General features: G+C 44.7%; 1 protein-coding gene across 2 annotated transcripts in view; it reads left to right on the forward strand.

The window, feature by feature from the left end:
- Positions 1-20,763, forward strand: part of CAMK1D (calcium/calmodulin dependent protein kinase ID) — a 393,517-nt gene that overhangs the window by 343,167 nt on the left and 29,587 nt on the right. For both annotated transcript variants that reach the window (XM_027976539.2, XM_027976540.3), the window contains exon 6: positions 13,329-13,404. In XM_027976539.2, the coding sequence (XP_027832340.1) occupies positions 13,329-13,404 (76 nt within the window). The remainder of the gene's footprint in view (positions 1-13,328; positions 13,405-20,763) is intronic.

A 20,763-nucleotide genomic window follows, 5' to 3' on the forward strand; every position in this document is an offset into this window, starting at 1 on the left:
GTTATTTCTACAGACATCTGACTTAGTATCCTTTAGCGTATAAATATGTATGTGTCAAGGAAATTTGACCGTCCTTTTTTTCCCCATCTTCATTCAGAACACACAAGAAAGAACTTCAATTAAGTTGACATCATCCGTCTCTTAGCAAGCTAAGCCGCTTGGCTGCTTTAATCTTTCCTCATGGATCCTCTGTTCCTGATGGTTTCATCTTCACTCTTCTGTGTGGTCATTCTCTCCCAGAGAGCTGGGGCTTTACGTGTTGTTCACTTAAATTTTAGCACACGTCTCTGAGCATTACATCATTGTTCTCACCCTCTCAGACTGCTAGCGTTGAAACAGGATTTTCTGTAACTGATAAATTGTCACGCAGATGACTGAGTGGAAGGTCCAGATAAGACCTTCCTCTTTCCTTCGCTCTCAGCAGCTGCTCAGTGACAACCAACAGCAACTGTTTCACACTGGACGCTGCACCCAGACCCCACTTGTCGGAGAGAACAGCCCCCCACCCCGCACGTGGGGAGAGTTTTAGGGCAAGACTTTTAGCCGTTGACAGTGAATATGGGTGAGGGCAACAGGTCATGAGCAGAACACAAGCAGAGGGCACGCAGCCCTGCCCTGGAAGAGTCCCCGCCCCCACTAAATCCCTCTTAAAACTGTGAAGCAGTCTCCACCCTGGAATTCCATCACTGCTCCTCTCTCAATACTTGAATCCTGGGGTGGAATTTCATGGTTTCTGAACTGATACCATTTTTGCGGTGATAGAGTGGAAAGAAGCTCTGCCACGTTTTGGAATTTACTCTTTTTTTATTTTTCCTTTGAATGATTATAGACCAAAACATTGAAATGAGTGTAACAGTCTTCTTCGTGTTGAAGTGTATAGCTCATCAGATTTCAGAAGCGAGGAGGGCTTCAGTGCAAAGGAGCCATCTGGCTGTGGTCACAAACCCCTTAGGGCAGAGGCAGAATCTTGGGACCACCTGCAGGGAACACGTTACGGGGCTGTCCATGCCACCGTGCTCTGAAATGCCTTACTCAGAACGTTTTTCTTCCTCTGTTGCGCTGAGTTCCAGGTCTCTCCCACATTTGAAAACACCAGATACCAGTCACCCTCCCTGTTTTCCACTCCCTTCCCGTTCTTTCCCTGACTCCCACCAGCCACATTTTGGCTTCGGGAGCATTTGAATAGTAACCCAGCTCCAGTCAGACTGGTAATGAGAAACCAGGATGGTGCTTTAATGGAGACTCTTCATGCCTGTGGTAAAATTCAAGAAGCAACTAGGAAAATCCAAGTGAGCTGCTCGTCTGTGATGCATTTTTAGTGAATTACGACTTGAAAAGAGGAGGAGAAAGAGCTAGGGAACCTATAACCAGCACAATGAGAACAAGCTGTCCCGAGAACCTTCTGCTCCTCCTGACTTGTGCAACTTTGGGCTGAAGACAAACCACCAGCAAGGAAGGATTCTGTATTTCAGCTGTGTTTTTGTTTGCCAACAATCCAGATTGCAATACTCTAAATCCAGGTGAAGCAACATTATACTCACAGTAAAGCCCCTCACTGAGGGTTTTTTCCTTTTTGAATACCCCTCCTGCTGAAAATTCTACTGGCAGGAAGCAGATCTGAGTAAACTTGTTCAGTACCGCCTCCTCTTTGTAATGCAGCTCTCTCCGAGGCTGGATTCTCCTCTGATATATACGCCTGAATCTTATTTTCCTTGATCTTTAGAATTTTATTTACTGTGTCTGAACAGGTCACTACTGGGAAGAAATGTCCTCTTTCTCTCCCAATGTTTTTATTTACAATGTATTAGTTTCAGGTGTACAGCAAAGTGGTTCACTTATACATATCTATGTATGCATGCATGCTAAGTCGATTCAGTAGTGCCCGACTGCAACCCCAAGGACTATAGCCCACCAGGCTCCTCTGTCCATGGGATTCTCCAGGCAAGAATACTGGAATGGGTTGCCATTTCCTTCTCCAGGGGATCTTCCTGACCCAGCGATCTAACCCGCGTCTTTTGTGTCTCCTGCACTGGCAGGCAGGTTCTTTACCACTAGCGCCGCCTGGGAAAGCCCATCTATATCTGCCGGTACTGCTGCTGTTTAGTCTGTTCAGCCATGTCCGACTCTGTGGGACCCTATGGACTCAGCCTGCCAGGCTCCTCTATCCACAGCATTCTCCAGGCAAGAGTAGTAGAGTAGGTTGTCACACCCTTCTCCAGGAGATCTTCCTGGCCCAGGGATCGAACCTGGGTCTCCTGCACTGCAGGCAAATTCTATACCGCTGTGTTACCAGGGAAGCCCGTCTGTATCTATGTATTAATATCTATTCTTATTCAGATTCTTTCCCCTTATAGGTTATTAGAAGATATTGAGCTGAGTTCTCTGGGCTATCCAGTAGGTCTTTGTTGGTTGCCTATTTTATATATAGTGGTTTGTATCTCCCACTGTTTCAGTGAAGTCCTTCTTGCCACCTCGATGACACACAGATGTCACTAACCCTTTGGAACTATATTGCAGTTTGGTTTAAGGCTCTATCCATTTATCCACCAGCAGAGTTGCTGTGACCCTTCTCACCACCTGTGGCGATTCCTCAGGGACAGGAAGACTTGGTTCAAGTGTCCTGGGACATACATCCATAACATTACAGTTGGCTATCTGGATCCACAGATTCCACATTCTTGAATTCAACCAAATGCAGATCAAAAATATTTTTTAATTGCGAAGAAGCTCCAAAAAAGCAAAACTTGAATTTGTTGCTTATCAGCAATGACTTATACAGCCTTAACATTGTATAAGGTTTTACAGGTCATCTAGAGATGATTTGAAGTTTGTAGGAGAATATTGTAAATAATATGCAAATACTGTGCCATTTAATGTATGGGACTTCAGCAAGGTCAGCCACAGGGAGCGACAGATGAACCTTAGACTAAGCCATAGACTGGCAGGTTGCCCGTCTGCCTGCCTATCTGTCTGCTGATGTCATAGGCTACATAGTAGGTTGGATGCTTCAAGTTCATTTTCAAAAAACAGAAGCTCATTCAAAGACAGGTAGAGGTGCCGCTGCTCTGAGGGTGCCATCAGCTCTGTCTCAGAAATGGCTCACATGGCAGCAGTTTAACACATTCCAGAGAATTCAGCAGTGCACACCAGTGTTCACAGTAGCACCATTTACAATAACAAGACAGGGGAGCAACCTCAATGTCCATCAACAGATGCGTAAATAAAGATGTGGTGTGTATATACATATGTATACATACACGAACAGTGGAATGCTCAGTTCAGTTCAGTCACTCAGTCATGTCTGACTCTTTGCAACCCCATGAATCGCAGCACGCCAGGCCTCCCTGTCCTTCACCAACTCCCAGAGTTCACCCAAACCCACGTCTGTTGAGTCAGTGATGCCATCCAGCCATCTCATCCTCTGTCGTCCCCTTCTCCTCCTGCCCCCAATCCCTCCCAGCATCAGGGTCTTTTCCAATGAGTCAGCTCTTCGCATGAGGTGGCCAAAGTACTGGAGCTTCGCTTTAGCATCATTCCTTCCAAAGAACACCCAGGACTGGTCTCCTTTAGGATGGACTGGTTGGATCTCCTTGCAGTCCAAGGGACTCTCGAGAGTCTTCTCCAACACCACAGTTCAAAAGCATCAATTTTTCGGTGCTCAGCTTTCTTCACAGTCCAACTATCACATCCATACATGACCACTGGAAAAACCATAGCCTTGACTAGACAGACCTTTGTTGGAAAAGTAATGTCTCTGCTTTTTAATATGCTATCTACGTTGGTCATAACTTTCCTTCCAAGGAGTAAGCATCTTTTAATTTCATGGCTGCAGTCACCATCTGCAGTGATTTTGGAGCCCCCAAAAATAAAGTCTGACACTGTTTCCCCATCTATTTGCCATGAAGTGATGGGACCAGATGCCATGATCTTAGTTTTCTGAATGTTGAGCTTTAAGCCAACTTTTTCACTTTCCTCTTTCACTTTCATCAAGAGGCTCTTTAGTTCCTCTTCACTTTCTGCCATAAGGGTGGTGTCATCTGCATATCTGAGGTTATTGATATTTCTCCCAGCAATCTTGATCCCAGCTTGTGCTTCTTCCAGCCCAGACTCAACCGTAAAAAGAATGAAATAATGCCATTTTCAACAGCATGGATGGATGGACCTAGAGCTTATCATACTAAGTAAAGTAAATCAGACAAAGGTAAATACCAACATATGATGTTACTTAAGTGTGGAATCTAAAATGTGACGCAAATGAAGTTGCTTACAAAACAGACTCATTGATGTAGAAAACAAGCTTACGGTTACCAAGGAAGAAGCTTGGGGGAGGGATTAGTTACCAGTTTGGATTATCAGATCCAAACTACTATATATAAAACAGATATACAACAAGATCCTACTGCATAGCACAGGGGACTGTATTCAATATCCTGTAAGAAACAATAGTATAAAAGAATATGAAAAATAATACACACACACACACACACACACATATAACTGAATCATTTTGCCATATACCAGAAACTAATACAACATTATAAATCAACTATATTTCAATAAAGGAAAACTTAGGGGAAAAAATTAGGATATATGCATTTTTATAACCAGTCTTCCAAAATAATTTTCAACCTTCTTTAAAAAAGAATTAACACTGAGGACCATGAAAGCAAGAACTGGTTAGAACTGGGCTTTGCACCCTTGTCACTACTTAAAGGATGAGGAGGGCTCAGGGCGATGGAGATAGAAACCTTGATGACCCCTGGCCTGGAGGTAGGAGAGGGTGGGTGTAGGGGAGGTGGGGGCTGGGGGGGGAAATGTGGAAGGAGCTCAGTCTGTCCTTCCCTCAGTAGACGCAGGGCCGTGAAGGTGTCACTCACAGCCAGAGTCCGCGGCCATCACATGGATCTCTGATACCAGGAAAAGTAGTCCTCATGCTCACAGCACTGTCAGTCCGCCGTGATGAACAGGCTGTTCCTGTTACTGGGTCAGGGCTGGTGTTGCACCAAGAGGGGATGATGTAAATGTGCTGGTGATGAGGTGACCACAGGGATCCCTAACTAGATGAACAAAGGATCCACCTGGCTCCTGCCAGCTCTAAGACTCGAGCTCTCCCGACCTGCCCTTCCAGTCTTGAGTGAGCCTGGCTTAGTCCTGACTTTTGAGGGTTTTCATCAAAAGGGTGGAAATCTTCCTTTATGAATCATTTCCATTATGTTAAGCTAGAATCAAAGGAAAGTGCTACATGATATCAGGAATCTATCCAGCCTTAATTCTAGAAAGTGATAAAGCCTACATTCCTTTTGCTCCCTTGATCTTACCAACTTCTCTTCCTTACGTAATAACTACTAATTATACCCATAAGTTATGTGCTGCTTATTTCCTTTAAGCCTCATAACAGTCCTCAAAGTTGGGCTCTTTTGATGTTCCCGTTTTACAGATGAGCAAAATGGAGGCTGAGAAAGATTAAGGGACTTACCCATGTCCACACATGCAGTAAATGGTAGAGCCTAGGTTTCTTTCACTGAAAAGCCAATGTACCCAGCTATTTAAAACTTCTTATATCCAGGCAACTAAAGTCATTTCCTGTTACAAGAACCTAAATCCTGGCAACCATTCCACATCCTTCAGACCTCTCCTACTCTTTTATCTCTACACCTATTACTTTTTTCTTACAGTACAACATGAAGGCATATTCTTACACCACCACTGGCCACAGCAGTTTCTTTCCCCGGTTGTATCTTTCACTATCTATTTTCACCTTATTTTTCATTTGACTATTGGAGGTAATTTATTTTTTTCCTTGAATATTTTTAAGGCTTCCCTGGTGGCTCAGACTATAAAGAATCTGCCTGCAATGTAGGAGGCCTGGGTTCAATCCCGGGTCAGGAAGATTCCCCTGGAGAAGGGAGATGGCAACCCACTCCAGTATTCTTGCCTGGAGAATCCCATGGACAGAAGAGTCTGGCAGGCTGCAGTCCATGGGGTCACAAAAGAGTCAGACAGGACTGAGGAACTAACACTTTCACTTTAGAGTAACTTCAGTATCTTCAGAGCTGGATTTCAAATGAGTTAAATTTAAAAATCAACACCACCTCTCAAACCTGCCATGATCTTGTCTGAGTATAATCATCGTCCTTAGGAAGGTGGCTGAGGCTTGTGTGTACCCTCAATGACTCAGAGAACAGGTGTGCCCTGGGGGTAGGGGCCAGCTATGCTGCGGTCACCTATAGGCCAGTGCCTGAAGTGGGATGCAACCCGTTAAGCGATTGAATAAGGAGAAGCACCCCCACTGTGGCTCTGGACCACTGGCTCTTCTTTTCCGGCATTGAGGGCTGCTCCTGCCACCTTGGGCTACCCCCTCCTGCCAGCGCCCCTCTTCTCCCCAAGAAGTGGTCATCTTTGACCTATGGAGAGGAGTGGTCCTCAGACATCCATGGAGGAAACAAATCACCTTGAACATGAACGTGGCAACACGGCGAGGTCTCAGTCTCCCCTCTCTCTGCAGCACATCCTTGGATGCAGGAAAAGGGAAAATTCCTCTTCTGTTTTATTAGAGCCTGAGGATTGATGACTGTGGCCCCCACTCCCACAAGCCACTGTCCACGTTTCCAATTCCACTTGGTTAGGCCTTTTTCTGTCTCTCTGATTCAGTAAGGAAAATGGGCAACTTAATTGTTTTAAAAACAACATGAAAGGTTTCTGGAATTCTTTTTCTTTTTCTTTTTTTTTTGAAATCTCTGGAGTCCTTCCCTTTACCAGAAATCCTTGCTCTAAATCAATATAGAACAGCTTGGTTTATAGGACACATTTCCCACCAAGTGGAATTTTCCACAGTGGGTTGGTAGTGAGTCTCATAACAGTAAATTTAATTATTGTCATTTTGGAACCTACTGTTTCACTGGAGAGCGTGGGGTAAGCCTGGGGCTCAGAAGGCGGAACATCTGTCCACAGATCTTCCAGGAGCTCGTGGGAGGCTCTGCCGAGGCTGTGTGGCTTACATGGAGATGACTTCTATTTACTGGTGTAAATTCAGCTAATGGGATACTGTTTCTATTGGGAATAGCACCCCCCAAAATCTGAATTAATAGCCCCAAGATCTAGGAAGGAGGTTCTGAGAGATCACTTACTAGACTACCTTTTTTGCTGTTTAGCCCTAGAACTAGTATTAATAATTCTGAAATCCCTTCAAGAAAAGCGTTTAAAAGGAGAGCAGGTGAATGACAAATACCCACTTTCAGAGAATTAGGGATAATTCTGCTTCTTGTATCCTCCAAATTCATGTCAGAAATAATTTGCTTAAGGAAAGGTATTTAGCAATTGATCTTCTGGTCAAAGCTATACTTTTTCCAGTAATTACGTATGAATGTGAGAGTTGGACCATAAACATTGCTGAGCACTGAAGAATTGATGCTTTTGAACTGTGGTACTGAAGAAGACTTGAGAGTCCCTTAGTTTGCAAAAAGATCAAACCAGTCAATTCTAAAGAAAATTTCACTGGAAGGCCTTTTGCTGAACCTGAAGTTCCAATACTGTGGCCACGTGACGTGAAGAGCTGACTCACTGGAAAAGACCCTGACGCTGAGAAAGATTGAAGGCTGGAAGAGAAGGGGACAACAGAGGATGAGATGGTTGGATGGCATCACTGACATGGCAGGGACATGCTGCAGTCCATGGAGTCACAAAGGGTCAGACTCAGCAACTGAACAACAGTGTACATAATACAGGGACTTCCCAAATGACAGTGGCTTGCAACCCAAAATTTGTCTTCTTTTTATGTTTTATGTTTTCTTTCCTTTTTTCTTTTTATGGTTCCTATGGCTGCTCACTGAAAATATTGGAGGCAGCGAAGTTTACTTGTAAATCGTCTCTGGAATTTTCTTTTTTGGGTGCACTAGGTCTTTGTAGCTGCACATAGGCTTTCTTTGGTTGCAGCGCTCGGCTTCTCATTGCAGTGGCTTCTCTTCTTGTGGTGCACAGGTTTAGTTGCTCCTCAGCATATGGAATCTTCCTGGACCAGGAATCTAACCCATGTCCCCTGCATTGGCAGGTGGATTCGTATCCACCTACCACCAGGGAAGTCCTGGGAAACATTTTCTTGTAGAAATAATGGCATGTGTGTATGGAGTGGGTTGGATTCAGTTGTATCACCATTTGATGAATAATCAGCATGTACTATGCCTGAAAATACAGTCTAGAGATGGGCCTCCAGCAGCATGAAGTCTGGTGCTGACAGTGTGATTCACACAGCAGTAAAGGGATGGATAAAGTACCGTAGGAGCCTGCTGGAGGCTTGTGGATTACAGGTCTGTGATGAATGGACCTGGGAACCCAACTGTCAGGTTCCACCCAAGTCACCCAGGTGGGGCTGCTGACACCCCACCCCTACTCTCTCCACCTCTAAAAGGCTGACTTCGGCCAAGCCTAAGATGCAGTCAGGAGGTTGGGTCTGCCACCTATCTTGGATCTGTCCCTTCAACACTTTGGGTGGGTGGACACCTCTACTGCCACTGATGACCACTGACTACGCCAAGGTCCAGGCCTTAAAATGCACTGGAGGAACATGTGTGCCCTCCCAACCTGAGTCTTTTAAAGAAAAAAAATTAGGCTTTTTTGGTTTGTTTTTGGCTGCACCATGTGGCGTGCAAAATCTTAGCTCCCTGACCAGGGATGGAACCCGCTGTGTTAGGAGCATGGAGTCCTAACCATTGGGCTTGCAGGGAATTCTTTCCCTTGAGTTTTCCTCTTCTGCTGTGTCTGTGCCTGGAAATCAAGCCCTCTCCTGCTCTGCCTGGGGGCTGATGGCATCGCAGACAAGCCGCAGTGCCTCTCCGTGACTGCTCCCTAAGTCAGTAGCTCCAGCTAAGTTATTTCAATTCAAAGCCGCCCTCAGTTAGACGGTGTGGGGGTGGCTAGAGTCAGTGCCAACCTGCCACAACACGTGAATCGTGCTGGGTACAGTTAGAGAAAATTATTTCTGCTTGATGAAAAAGTTCTTAATCGGCAGCTCCTGCGGGTGCTGGGGGTGAGATGGGATGGCAGTGGCACAGAGAACCCTCATCACTTCCTGACGCTCCAGGTGGACAGTGTCCCGCCATCGCCCTCAATTGTTGTTTGAAAGTTTGTAAGTTGGGTGCTGTGACTTTTTAGAATTACAGTGAGTTCTTGCCAATGGTATAAGATTGATAACATAACATGAGGGAATTTGGCTGATTCTCAGAATGAAAACTGGTCTTTCAAAAGATCAGAGGGAAAAAAAAAAAAGATCAGAGAACAGGAATTCTCCCAGCACTCTATTTGAAAGGGACCAGGGGAGTGGGGGTAGTGTTAGCCACTCAGTCATGTCCGACTCTTTGAGACCCCATGGACTATATAGCCCACCAGGCTCCTCTGTCCGTGGAATTCGTTAAGCAAGAGCACTGGAGTGGGTTGCCATTCCCTTCTCCAGGGGATCTTCCCGACCCAGGGATTGAACCTGTGTCTGCTGCATTTCAGGCAGATTCTTTACTGTCTGAGCCACAGTGGTAGGAGGGGGAAGGGTAGGAGGGCCAAAGACCAGAGGAGTGAAACCGGCTGACAGAACAACAGAGCCAAGTGCAGAACACAGATGGAGACTAGGAGGAAGAATATCCCCCCATGACCTCAGGGGCTCATCATGACTTGGTCACTATGTCTATTTGTCCAGAAGGTTTTGAATATTGCCTGAGAGTTTATTTTTTCCAAGAATTACTATGAGATGAAAAGTTAGCCATTTAAAGCTAGGTGGGCTTGTTCAAACCATGACCGAAAGAACATTTGATTCCAGGAAAAGAGAATTTGGTTCTCAAGGGAAAACAGAATTTAAGCAATTCATGTGTGCACCATCATGCAATTTTAAGAATATATTGAGTTGGTAAGAATTTTAATTCCAAATCAGTTTGCTTTGTCTTTTTTATCATGATATTGCATGATATCTGGCTTCACCCTCTGGATTTGGTTCAAGTGCAATGAAGAACTTCACCAGAGGGCAAATGGTTCTGGTGCCAGTTGATTAAAAAAGTATTTATGTTTTGCTGCAGTTGCTATAACCCAGATAAGACACAATGTCAAAGAGAACAAGACATGTTTGGTACAAGTACATAGAGTTCCACCCCCAGTGTGGATGCCCATCATTTAGAACTTTTCCCTAACATCCTTGCTGTTGTTCTATATCAGGTCTTTTAATAAAAAAGCATTACTTGATGTTGAAAGTGTATTACTTAAACAGAAATCTCATATTTTAAAAAATTAGGTGTCATCTGTGGTTTCAAGAATCTAAACATCCCCAGTAACATCCATGCTCCAAGTTGCATAAAATTCAGCCACTTGCTTTTCAAGTCTTGGAATTTGTCAGACTGCAGTCCAAGGGCTTGATGGGCAGGTGTCCCCAGGCATGTGGACTTCAAAAGGGAAACCGTGTTCTTTATTCCCTTGTTTGCTGAACAGTGGATGGTGGCCAGTACTTTCTGTTTTCTAACAGATGATGTTGAGGAGGAGGATTTTTTTTTTTTAAAGAATTCTTCCTCCCACATTCATAGAACTGGAAGACTGTGAGAATGGAGTGCTCAGGAAGAGAACACAGAGGATTAGCTCTTGCTAGGAGTCCAACGTGCTTTGCTGGGGCTGGGTCTCATCCTTTGGTATCATGGAGTGTTTGGGTACCACTGTCGTGCCCCTAAAGAGCCCAACAGACTACGTGACATGGAAGCTGGGGCCTCTCCCCACCTGCTTGGTGCTGCTGACATCTGCTGTCAGCTTTGCGGGGAGGTAGAGCTGGATCAGGGCCTTCTCAGGTGGCACTAGTGGCGAAGAACCCGCCTGCCAAGGCAGGAGACATGAGAGATACAGGTTTGATTCCTGGGTCGGGAAGATCCCCTGGAGGAGGGCACGGCAACCCACTCCATTATTCTTGCCTGGAGAATCCCGTGGACAGAGGAGCCTGGTGGGCTATGGTCTATAGGGTCACAAGGAGTTGGACGTGACTGAAGCGACTTAGTATGCATGCATGGACCTGGATCAGACGTTGCTCTGTGAGCCTTTTCTGCTTCTTTTGAACTTTCCATCAGGCCATGAGGATGGCCCTGAAGGCTCAAAAATAAGCTCCTTGCAGAAACAGCCCCCTCCCACCATCTGTGCCCTGTGGCCACTCAGACTAGAACATCAGCTCTGAGACCGCCTACCTCCTAAATTAGTTTGCTGTGGGAAATGGCTCCCTTTCATCCATTGCTGTAATAGAAGTATCTGAGAAACAGGCTCTGAGCAGTTCCGGGAGAAAAGAAACGATGGCTGTAGCCAGCTCCCAGTTATCCAAGGGCCATTTCTCCAGGTGGTGGGTTCTCTAGCTTTGTAGTTGAAGGTGAATGTAGCAAAGATGTAGAAATGTGTTTATTTTGCTCTTGTTAAAAAAAAAAAAATTTTTTTTTTTAAGTGATTGGAGGAATTGGGGCTGAGACCTACAATTAGATTTGGGAGTTATCCATGGACTGTATTTCTTACCATCATAAGCAGAAACATCCACAGGAGTTTGTGTCTCTCCCTCTTGCTCAGGAAGGTATCTGCAACAGGGTAAGAGGACTTACCTGTTCGTTTTTCTGCAAAAGGGCTTTTCTTCCAGACTGAAGAAACGCTCACCTTCATAGTCAGTAGGTTCCAGTGGAAAGAGCAGGAACAGGATGAGACTGAATTGTGTTCAGTATCTCCTGAGCCATATCTCCTGGGTGTTGTCCAAAAAGGCACATCTCAGGGCTTTCCTGGTGGCTCAGTGTTCAAGAATCTGCCCGCCAGTGCAGGAGACCCAGGTTTGATCCCTGGTCCAGGACGATCCCGCATGCCACAGAGCAGCTAAGCCCATGCGCCACAACTACTGAGCCCACACACTCTAGAGCCCGTTCTCCATAACAAGAGAAGCGACTGCAGTGAGAAGCCCTTGCTCCGCAACTAGAGAGTAGCCCCCGCTCCCCGCAACTAGAGAAAAGCCTGAGCAGCAACAAAGGCCTGGCACAGCCAAAGGTTAGTTAATTAGTTAAAATCAAAAAGAAAAGGCACATGGTCCAAGGCTCGTTTTCCTTACTGTTGAGGTGCAGGGCTCTTGGAAGGACAGTAGAGAACGTTTACGAACGACCAGGATGAGACCCAGGCGCTTAATTCAGGTGAAACCAAGTATGGCAACCCACTCCAGTATTCTTGCCTGGAGACTTTCATGGACAGAGGAGCCTGGTGGGCTACAGTCCATGGGGTCACAAAGAGTCGGCCGTGACTGAGCGACTAAACACTAACTTTTAAGTTGGTGTAGAGCCTCTTGGTAGCTGGATACTGTGGAAAAGTGCCCTACTCTCTGAGGCCCCATGCACCCCTACCTGTAACTTGGGAAACAGCATAATGGTAACTAAGCTCTTTCCCACCAATGCAGTTGTAGGGGGTTAATGCATCCCCAGCCCAGAGAACACAGCTCAGCCTGTGACAAGTACTGTGTAACCTGGAGCTATTTCTATTTCTCTACCTTCTTAAATTTTCTGCAGAGTCTATCCTAGACACTTCAACCAGATGTGTTTGCATAAAAAGGAGGTTTTACTTGCGAAGGTTTGCTTCCCTTTCTATATTTGTTTACTCTTTGCACAAACACATACAGCAGACTGTGCTAAGTGTCATACACCCGGTGGGTTGTTCAGGAAATAATACAGAATAAACCAAGGCCCTGGACAGGCGAGTCTTGATGAATAGCGTGTTAGAACCAGGAAATGAGATTATGTAGCATTTTTCCTGTTTCGCAGATGAGAAAATAAAATGGCACAAGTGACAGATAACCCATCCAAAACCTTAGAGAAGGAGCTAGGAGCAGATGAGGCAGGACCCTGGAGACTTGTTTTAAGTCTAATCTTGACTATAAGCTGCATGAAGGCAGGAGGAGGGGGTTTCACCTGCCTGTCCCCACAGCACCTAGAAAGACCCTAGACGGGGGCCAGAAATGCTTCCTTGAACTGATTTGAGGTGACGTCACACCCCGGGCCCCAGACTGGGTATTCCCTCCTCTCTGTCTGGTCTGAGGTTTAGAACAGCACTGACGTAAACTATCTCCAGTGCAGTGTGTGCTGATTGATTTACAGCCTCCAATTATACACATACGTGAACGCTCCCCTTTTGTCCAGTTACAGAAGTCAACAGATATATCAGATTGCATGTTTCTTCTCAGTTTCTAGAATCATCGAAAGTTAAGCCCAAGTAGCAGACCAAAAAAGTGAAAAGGCTTCCCCAGACCGCCTTATGTTCTTGTCATTTAAATGGTCTGGCTGTCTCTCTCCTTTGTTGTCTCGCAGCTCCTGAAGTCCTCGCCCAGAAGCCCTACAGCAAAGCCGTCGACTGCTGGTCCATTGGGGTGATCGCCTACATCTTGTAAGTATGACTTGCCATCTTGGCTTCTTTTTTTTTTCTTTTTAAAAGGAATTGTAACAAAATATACATTCTATTTTGAACACAAAATTTACCATTTTAACCATTTCTAACTGTGAGAGTTGGACTGTAAAGAAAGCTGAGTGCTGAAGAATTGATGCTTTTGAACTGTGGTGGTGGAGAAGACTCTTGAGAATCCCTTGGACTGCAAAGATATCCAACCAGTCCATCCTAAAGGAGATCAGTCCCGGGTGTTCACTGGTAGGACTGATGTTGAAGCTGAAACTCCAATAGTTTGGCCACCTGATGTGAAGAGCTGACTCATTGGAAAAGACCCTGATGCTGGGAAAGAGTGAAGGCAGGAGAAGGGGACGACAGAGGATGAGATGGTTGGATGGCATCACCGACTCAATGGATACGAGTTTGGGTAAATTCTGGGATTGGTGATGGACAGGGAGACCTGGTGTGCTGCAGTCCATGGGGTCACAAAGAGTCGGACATGACTGAGCAACTGAACTGAAGAGTACAATTCAGTGGCATCAAGTACATTCCCAGTATGGCACCACCATCACCACTATCCATCTCCAGAACTTTTTCATCTTCCCAAACAGAAACCCACTAAATATCAACTCCAGTTCATTTCCCCCTGCCCCTGGCAACACCACTCTGCTTTCTCCTTCTATGAATGTGGCTTCTCTAGGTATCTCACGGAAGGGGGATCATAAAATGTTTGTCCTTTTTTGTCTTTTTTTTTTTTTTTTTTTTTTACTTAGCATAATGTCCTCAGGGTTTATCCATGTTGTAGTGAGTATCAGAACTTCATTCTTTTTTGAGGCTGACTTATAATCCATTGTGTGTATATACTACATTTTTGTTTATCCATTCATCCATAGATGGACACTTGGGTTGTTTCCACTTTTTGGCTATTGTGAGTAATGCTGTTATGAATGCGGGTGTACTAATACCTCGATGCTTTTGAGTGTATCCTCAGATTGCTGAGTCAAGTGGTAATTCTGTGTTTAACTACTGGAGGAGTTGTCATACTGTTTTCTAAAGCAACACTAACATTTTACATTCCCAGCAGGGATGCACAAGTGTCCCATTTCTCTACATCCTTGCAATCATTTTTTTTCCATTTTTTGACAATAGCCTTCCTAATAGGTGGAAAGATGAAGTCATATCTCGTTGTGGGCTTGAGTGTCTTTCCCTTACAGCTAGTGATGGTGAGCATCTTTTCATGTACCGCCTTGGCTTGAGGATACAAACCAATATGAAAATATTAGGGCAAATCCAACAGAAATCACAGGAAGAGGGACTTCCCTGGTGGTCCAGTGGTTAAGAATCTGCCCTGCAATGCAGGAGACACAGGTTCAATCCCTGGTCATGGAACTAAGATCCCACGTGCCATGGAGCAACTGAGCCTGCAGCCAAAACTAGAGCGCCTGTGTGCTGCAGCAAAGACCAAATATCACATATTAGAAAGAGAAATCACAGTAAGAAAAATGCGATGAAAACCAAAACTTAGCCTTGGGATTCCTCATTTCTTCTCAGGTGCCTTATCTCTGCGACCCAGGGAGCGCCACGGTCATAGGCCTATTGCACTTATTTTCAGTTCAGTTCAGTCATCAGTCGTGTCTTACTCTTTGCGACCCCATGAACCGCAGCACGCCAGGCCTCCCTGTCCATCACCAACTCCCGGAGTCCACCCAAACCCATGTCCACTGAGTTGGTGATGCCATCCAACCATCTCGTCCTCTGTCGTCCCCTTCTCCTCCTTTTTATAGTTATGTGTTGATTTGCTTAAGTTCACTATTAAGTTATTTTTAAGTTACAGTTTCTTTTTGTAGTGATATTTTCAAACACTTATTATGGAACATACTTTCAGGGTAGGTTTAGGTCAGTGATTCCCTAACTGATAACAGATGAATTTCTTCTCCTTAACGTCCTCAAGGAAGGGAGTGTTCTGTCACTGACAAAGTCCACCACACCCAAGAGGCTAGGAGAGACTGTGATGGGACAAAGACTGGAAACACCCCCCTGTATTGGTTTTGTCTCATTATCTGGGAAGCAAATAGTCTTTCTATAGCATCCTTTCAACTGGCAACTTTTGCAATTTAATGAGGATTTAGCTGACCTCTCTTGTAGATTCTTATCACAGGAGAATTTTATCTGTTATGATGTACTTGGGTGTTGGGCTCCCACTTATGGAATTTAGGTAAAAGCCAGATTCATCTGAGCTATTATACAAAGCTAAAACATTGCACCTAGAGAATACTTACAATTCTGAGGCACTTTGGCCATCTTCTGCAGTAGTGTGATCCTTTTTATGCAGGGAGGTGGGTTCCAGACCCTTTTGGGAATCTAATGAAGCTGTGGATCCTCTTCCCTATAAACTCACACCCATACGATTTTGCGTACTGTGTTGGAGGGTCCTGGGTGAGCAGACACTGGCCGTGGCCTTGTGTTATTTCCCTGGTTCCCTAAACCCTCAGCTAAAGCTCTTATCCTTGACTAGCTTGACTGTGAAAGACTTAGAGAAATGAGCGATAAGCCAGTCCTCTTCCCACAAAGCGCCAAAGCAGATGTCATCTAGAGAAATCTTCCATGGGTCTAGGTGAAAAACTGACCCTTTCCCTGGCCTTCTGCTTATTTGTTTCATTACATCTGTTCTGAATCTTGAGCCATTGCTCTGGTCTGCATTAGTGTCTATATATAATTATTTCCCTGAAGTCTTGGCCCTGGGGTACCATATATCAGAATACCTGAGAGGAGGTATGTACTGCATTGCTAGGATAAGCAGTTTAAAGCCAAGCAGTGGTGCCTTAGCGCATACTGCTTTACCAGAATGCCACAGACTGAGTGACATAACCAGCTGACATTTATTTCTCACAGTTCTGGAGGCTGGAAGTCCAAGGCCAAGGTGCCAGCTGGTTTGGTTCTTGGTGAGAACCCTCTTCCTGGCTTGGTGTGCAGATGGCTACCATCTTGCTGTGTCCTCCCCCTCTTGCTGAGAGGGAAAGCTCTCTGGTATCTCTCCTTCTAAGGGCACTAATCCCATCAGGAGGGCCCCACCTTCATGACCTCATCTAAACATAATTATCTCTCAAAGGCACTATCTCCAAATACCATCATGTTGAGGGGTAGGGTTTCAACATATGGCTTTGGGTTACACGATTTAGTCCACAGTAAACTGTTTGGTTGACCTCAGCTTAGTGAAAATATTAAAGCAGAATCATGAAACATGGCATGGTGATTGCCTTTGTATAACAGTGCAGTGAAATCAGAGTTCTGCTAGTGAGGAAGAAGGCAAGAAATGGATTTTCTGTAGGTAATGCACTGTGTCTGCCATGGCGCATTAGTAGGAAAATATCAGAAGGCCAACATGGTTAGAGAATCAAGACAGGATATAAGCAAGAGCCAGAGGAAGGGGAGACCTGAAAGAAAACTGACTTTTTTTTCTTTTTTTGGCCCCACTACATGGCTTAATTCCCCAACCAGGGGTCAAACTTGTGCCTTCTGCAGTGGAGGCACAGAGTCTTAACCACTGGGCCAGCAGGGAGTCCCCAGAACTTAGATTTTAACCCAAGTTGTAGTGCGAAGTCAAAGAACAGTTGACCAGAGGTGTGACCTGATCTCATTTTCATCCTGCACTCTACGTGAACTCAGCCAGATATTATATTGTGTACTACAATGATTCTCATTCGAATATTATTCTGGCTACTCTTCAAACAAGGGATTAGACAGGGCAGAAGTGGAGAGCAAAGATGGTTCAGAGGCTTAGGTTGGATGAGTGGTGATGATTGCTTCTGCCATGGGGGCAGGGATGGAGGTGAAATGGTATATATACTGTGGATGTGAAGGATGAAGGGTAGAGATGCTTCAAGGATAAACCCAACTTAAGGACAGATGCTAGGAGAGTGATGCAGAAACAATTTAGGGAGTAGGTGAGATTAGGAATTTCATTTTGGTCATGTTGAACTTGAGTCGCCTTTGAGACACCCATTGACTACGGTAAGCACGTGTGGAGTTCAGAAATCTGGGATAGAGATACTGACAGGTTTATTGGGTATGAGCTGAGCAGTAGAATGAATACATCCCACTCCTTATCAGTGCAGTATACAATATAATATTTGGCTGGATTCCATTAGAGCATTAAGCAAAGAAATACTGTATTTCTTTGTTTTCATGTTAAGTATAAACTTGATAAGCTGAAACTTGGTGGTTGCCTGGTCATCACTAGCTTTGCTTCAAGGATTGATCTCAGGTTGATTTCATGATTGTGTCAGACTTAAAAGTGGCACCCTGGGTTTTCATCTTCCTTGGTACCTTCCAGAGCTCAGAGAGTCTCAAGCAGAGAACAAATGGACTTTGGACATCTCACTTATACCTTCCACAATGCTCAGATTATTATGAGTGAAAGGCCAAATCCTAGATATAAATTGCTACATAATAGGGCTCAAATTCATCATTATTGGTGTCAACAACTGGCATTTCTTGAGTACATTCTCTATTCCAGGCACTGTGTGTGGTGCTGAAAATAATCAAGATGACAAAGACAGGATGCCTCTCGTCAGAGTGCAGTGTATATGGTGGGACAAGCAGTTTCCTAAGTAGACTGAGAGACACTCAAGGCCGTGCAGCTCTCATAGTTCCTGGGATGAAACCACCATTGAGGAGGACAGGGTATTCAGGAAGGAGGGACCATCATTCCAAGGATATCCAGAAGTTTGGAAAAGACTAAGATAAGCAGAGAAGCCAGAGGACAGCACCCCAACCGGGGTGGGGGATGCAGACACAGGAACTGGGCATGTTTGAGGACCAGAAAATACGCTCTGAAAGCCTCTGACTGGGTTGGTATTCTCGGTTAGAAGGTCGGCTCTGGGCTGAACTCGGGTCGGAAGTGAGAACTCGTGGACCTCACACTCTGGCTATTCCGCATGGGTCTGCCATGCCTGTTCTTCCTATCCCATCCTTGATCTGAAGACTGATGAGGAAGGCTGCTGAGTGGGTCATGACTGACAGGCAGCACACAGAGGAGCCGGTGCTCCCCGGGGGAATCCATGCTGAGCCTTTGATCGTTCGTGTCTCCTGGCATGGGAAAGAGGTCAGCCTCTGCCATTTTGGGGGTGCAGCAGCATTATTGCCCCTTGATGAACCTGTCGCCCTGAGATATCAGCTTGTAGCAACAGTGGCTGTGCCAGACACCCCATTTTCTCATCTCCACATGCCATTCAAACATTCTTCATTTTGTTGATGTAGATCCTTGATAAATCGGTTCTCGTTTGGATCTCCACAGTCATTTATGTTATCTATTATTTGGCAAGAGAAATATTTTTTTTCCTAAAAAGGAGACTCATTTTCTAAAAACCCTTTTGGTAGGTCCTTTCCCTGGCAAGAATCTTCCTTTGGGGATCAGGACTTGGGAAAATAAAAAAAAATCTTTGACTGAGTAGTCTAAGCTTCTGGGAAGGATTGAAGATGGAGTAGGCTGGACGCCATAATGAATTTGTTGGTGTCCAGTCTGATGAGAAAAAGAGATGCAAGAAGGCAAAGTGGTTATCTGAGGAGCTTTACAAATAGCTGAGGAAAGAAGTGAAAGGCAAGGGAGAAAAGGAAAAATACCCAACTGAATGCAGATTCCAGAGTATAGCAAGGAGAGATAAGAATGCCTTCTTAAATGAACAATACAAAGAAATAGAAGAAAACAATTGAATGGGAAAGAATGGAGATCTCTTCAAGAAAATTGGAGTTACCAAGGGAACATTTCATGTAAGGATGGGCGTGATAAAGGACAGAAACAGTAAGGACCTAACAGAAGCAGCAGAGATTAAGAAGAGGTGGCAAGAATATACAGAACTATTTAAAAAAAAAAAAAAAAAAAAAAGGTCTTAATGACCCAGATAACCATGACAGTGTGGTCACTCATCTAGAGCTGGACATCCTGGAGTGTGAGGTCAAGTGGGCCTTAGGAAGGATTACTACTTAGGAAGCTAGTGGAGGTGATGGAATTCCAGCTGAGCTATTTCAGATCCTAAAAGATGATGCTGTTAAAGTGCTATTCTCAGTGTGTCAGCAAATTTGGAAAACTCAGCAGTGGCCACAAGACTGGAAAAGGTCAGTTTTCATTCCAATCCCAAAAAAAGGCAATGCCAAAGAATGCTCAAACTACCATACAGTCGCGCTCATTTCACATGCTCAAAATCCTTCATGCTGGGCTTCAGCAGTATGTGAACTAAGAACTTCTAGATGTACATCTGGGTTTAGAAAAGGCAGAGAAACCACAGATAAGTTGCCAACATCTATTGGATCATAGAGAATTCCAGAAAAACATCTACTTCTACTTCATTGAGATGCTAAAGGCTTTGTGTGAATCACAACAAACCGGAAAATTCTTAGAGATAGGAATACCAGACTACCTTATCTGTCTCCTGATAAACCTGTGTGCAGGTGAAAAAGCAACACTTAGAACCGGACATGGAACAATGGACTGGTTCCCAGGAAAGGAGTATGTCAAGGCTATAGATTGTCACCCTGCTTGTTTAACTTATATGCAGAGTACATCATGAGAAATGCTGGGCTGGATGAATCACAAGCTGGAATCAAGATTGCTGGGAGAAATATCAACTACCTCAGATAGGCAGATGATACCATTCTAATGGCAGAAAGCATAAGTAACTAAAGAGCTCTTGATGAGGGTGAAAGAGGAGAGTGAACAAGCTGGCCTGAAATTCAGAATTCAGAAAACTAAGATCATGGCACCCATCCCATCACTTCATGACAAATAGAAGGGGGAAATGTAGAAGTGACAGATTTTCTTTTCTTGGGCTCCAAAATCACTGAATACAGTGACTGTAGTCATGAAATTAAAAGACACTTACTCCTTGGAAGGAAAGCTATGACAAACCTAGACAGTGTATGAAAAAGCAGAGAAACCACTTTGCTGACAAAGGTCCATATACTCAAAGCTAGGATTTTTCCAGTAGTCAGGTACAAGTGTGAGAGTTGAACCACAAAGAAGGTGGAGCACCAAAGAATTGGTGCTTTAAAAGTGTGGTGCTAGAGAAGACTCTTGAGAATCCCTTGGACAGCAAGGAGATCAAACCAGTCAATGCTAAAGGAAACCAGTCAATGCTAAAGGATGGTTAGGGATAGATTGACCAGATCTGCTGTGGGTGGTGAGGGCGCTTATCCATGCTGTGACCTCTGACCTCTCTGCCTAGAGGAAATCCCAGGTGAATACTCATGCTCATACCCTTGCTTTTTGACTGGCTTCCTACATTGTTCAGTTTTTTAAACTAAGTCACAGAAATAAATTGACCAAGGTACACAGTAGAATTAGCTTTGTAAGAATGGAACTAAGAA

The sequence above is a fragment of the Ovis aries genome, chromosome 13 (assembly GCF_016772045.2).
Source record: "Ovis aries strain OAR_USU_Benz2616 breed Rambouillet chromosome 13, ARS-UI_Ramb_v3.0, whole genome shotgun sequence".
Lineage (NCBI taxonomy): Eukaryota > Metazoa > Chordata > Mammalia > Artiodactyla > Bovidae > Ovis > Ovis aries.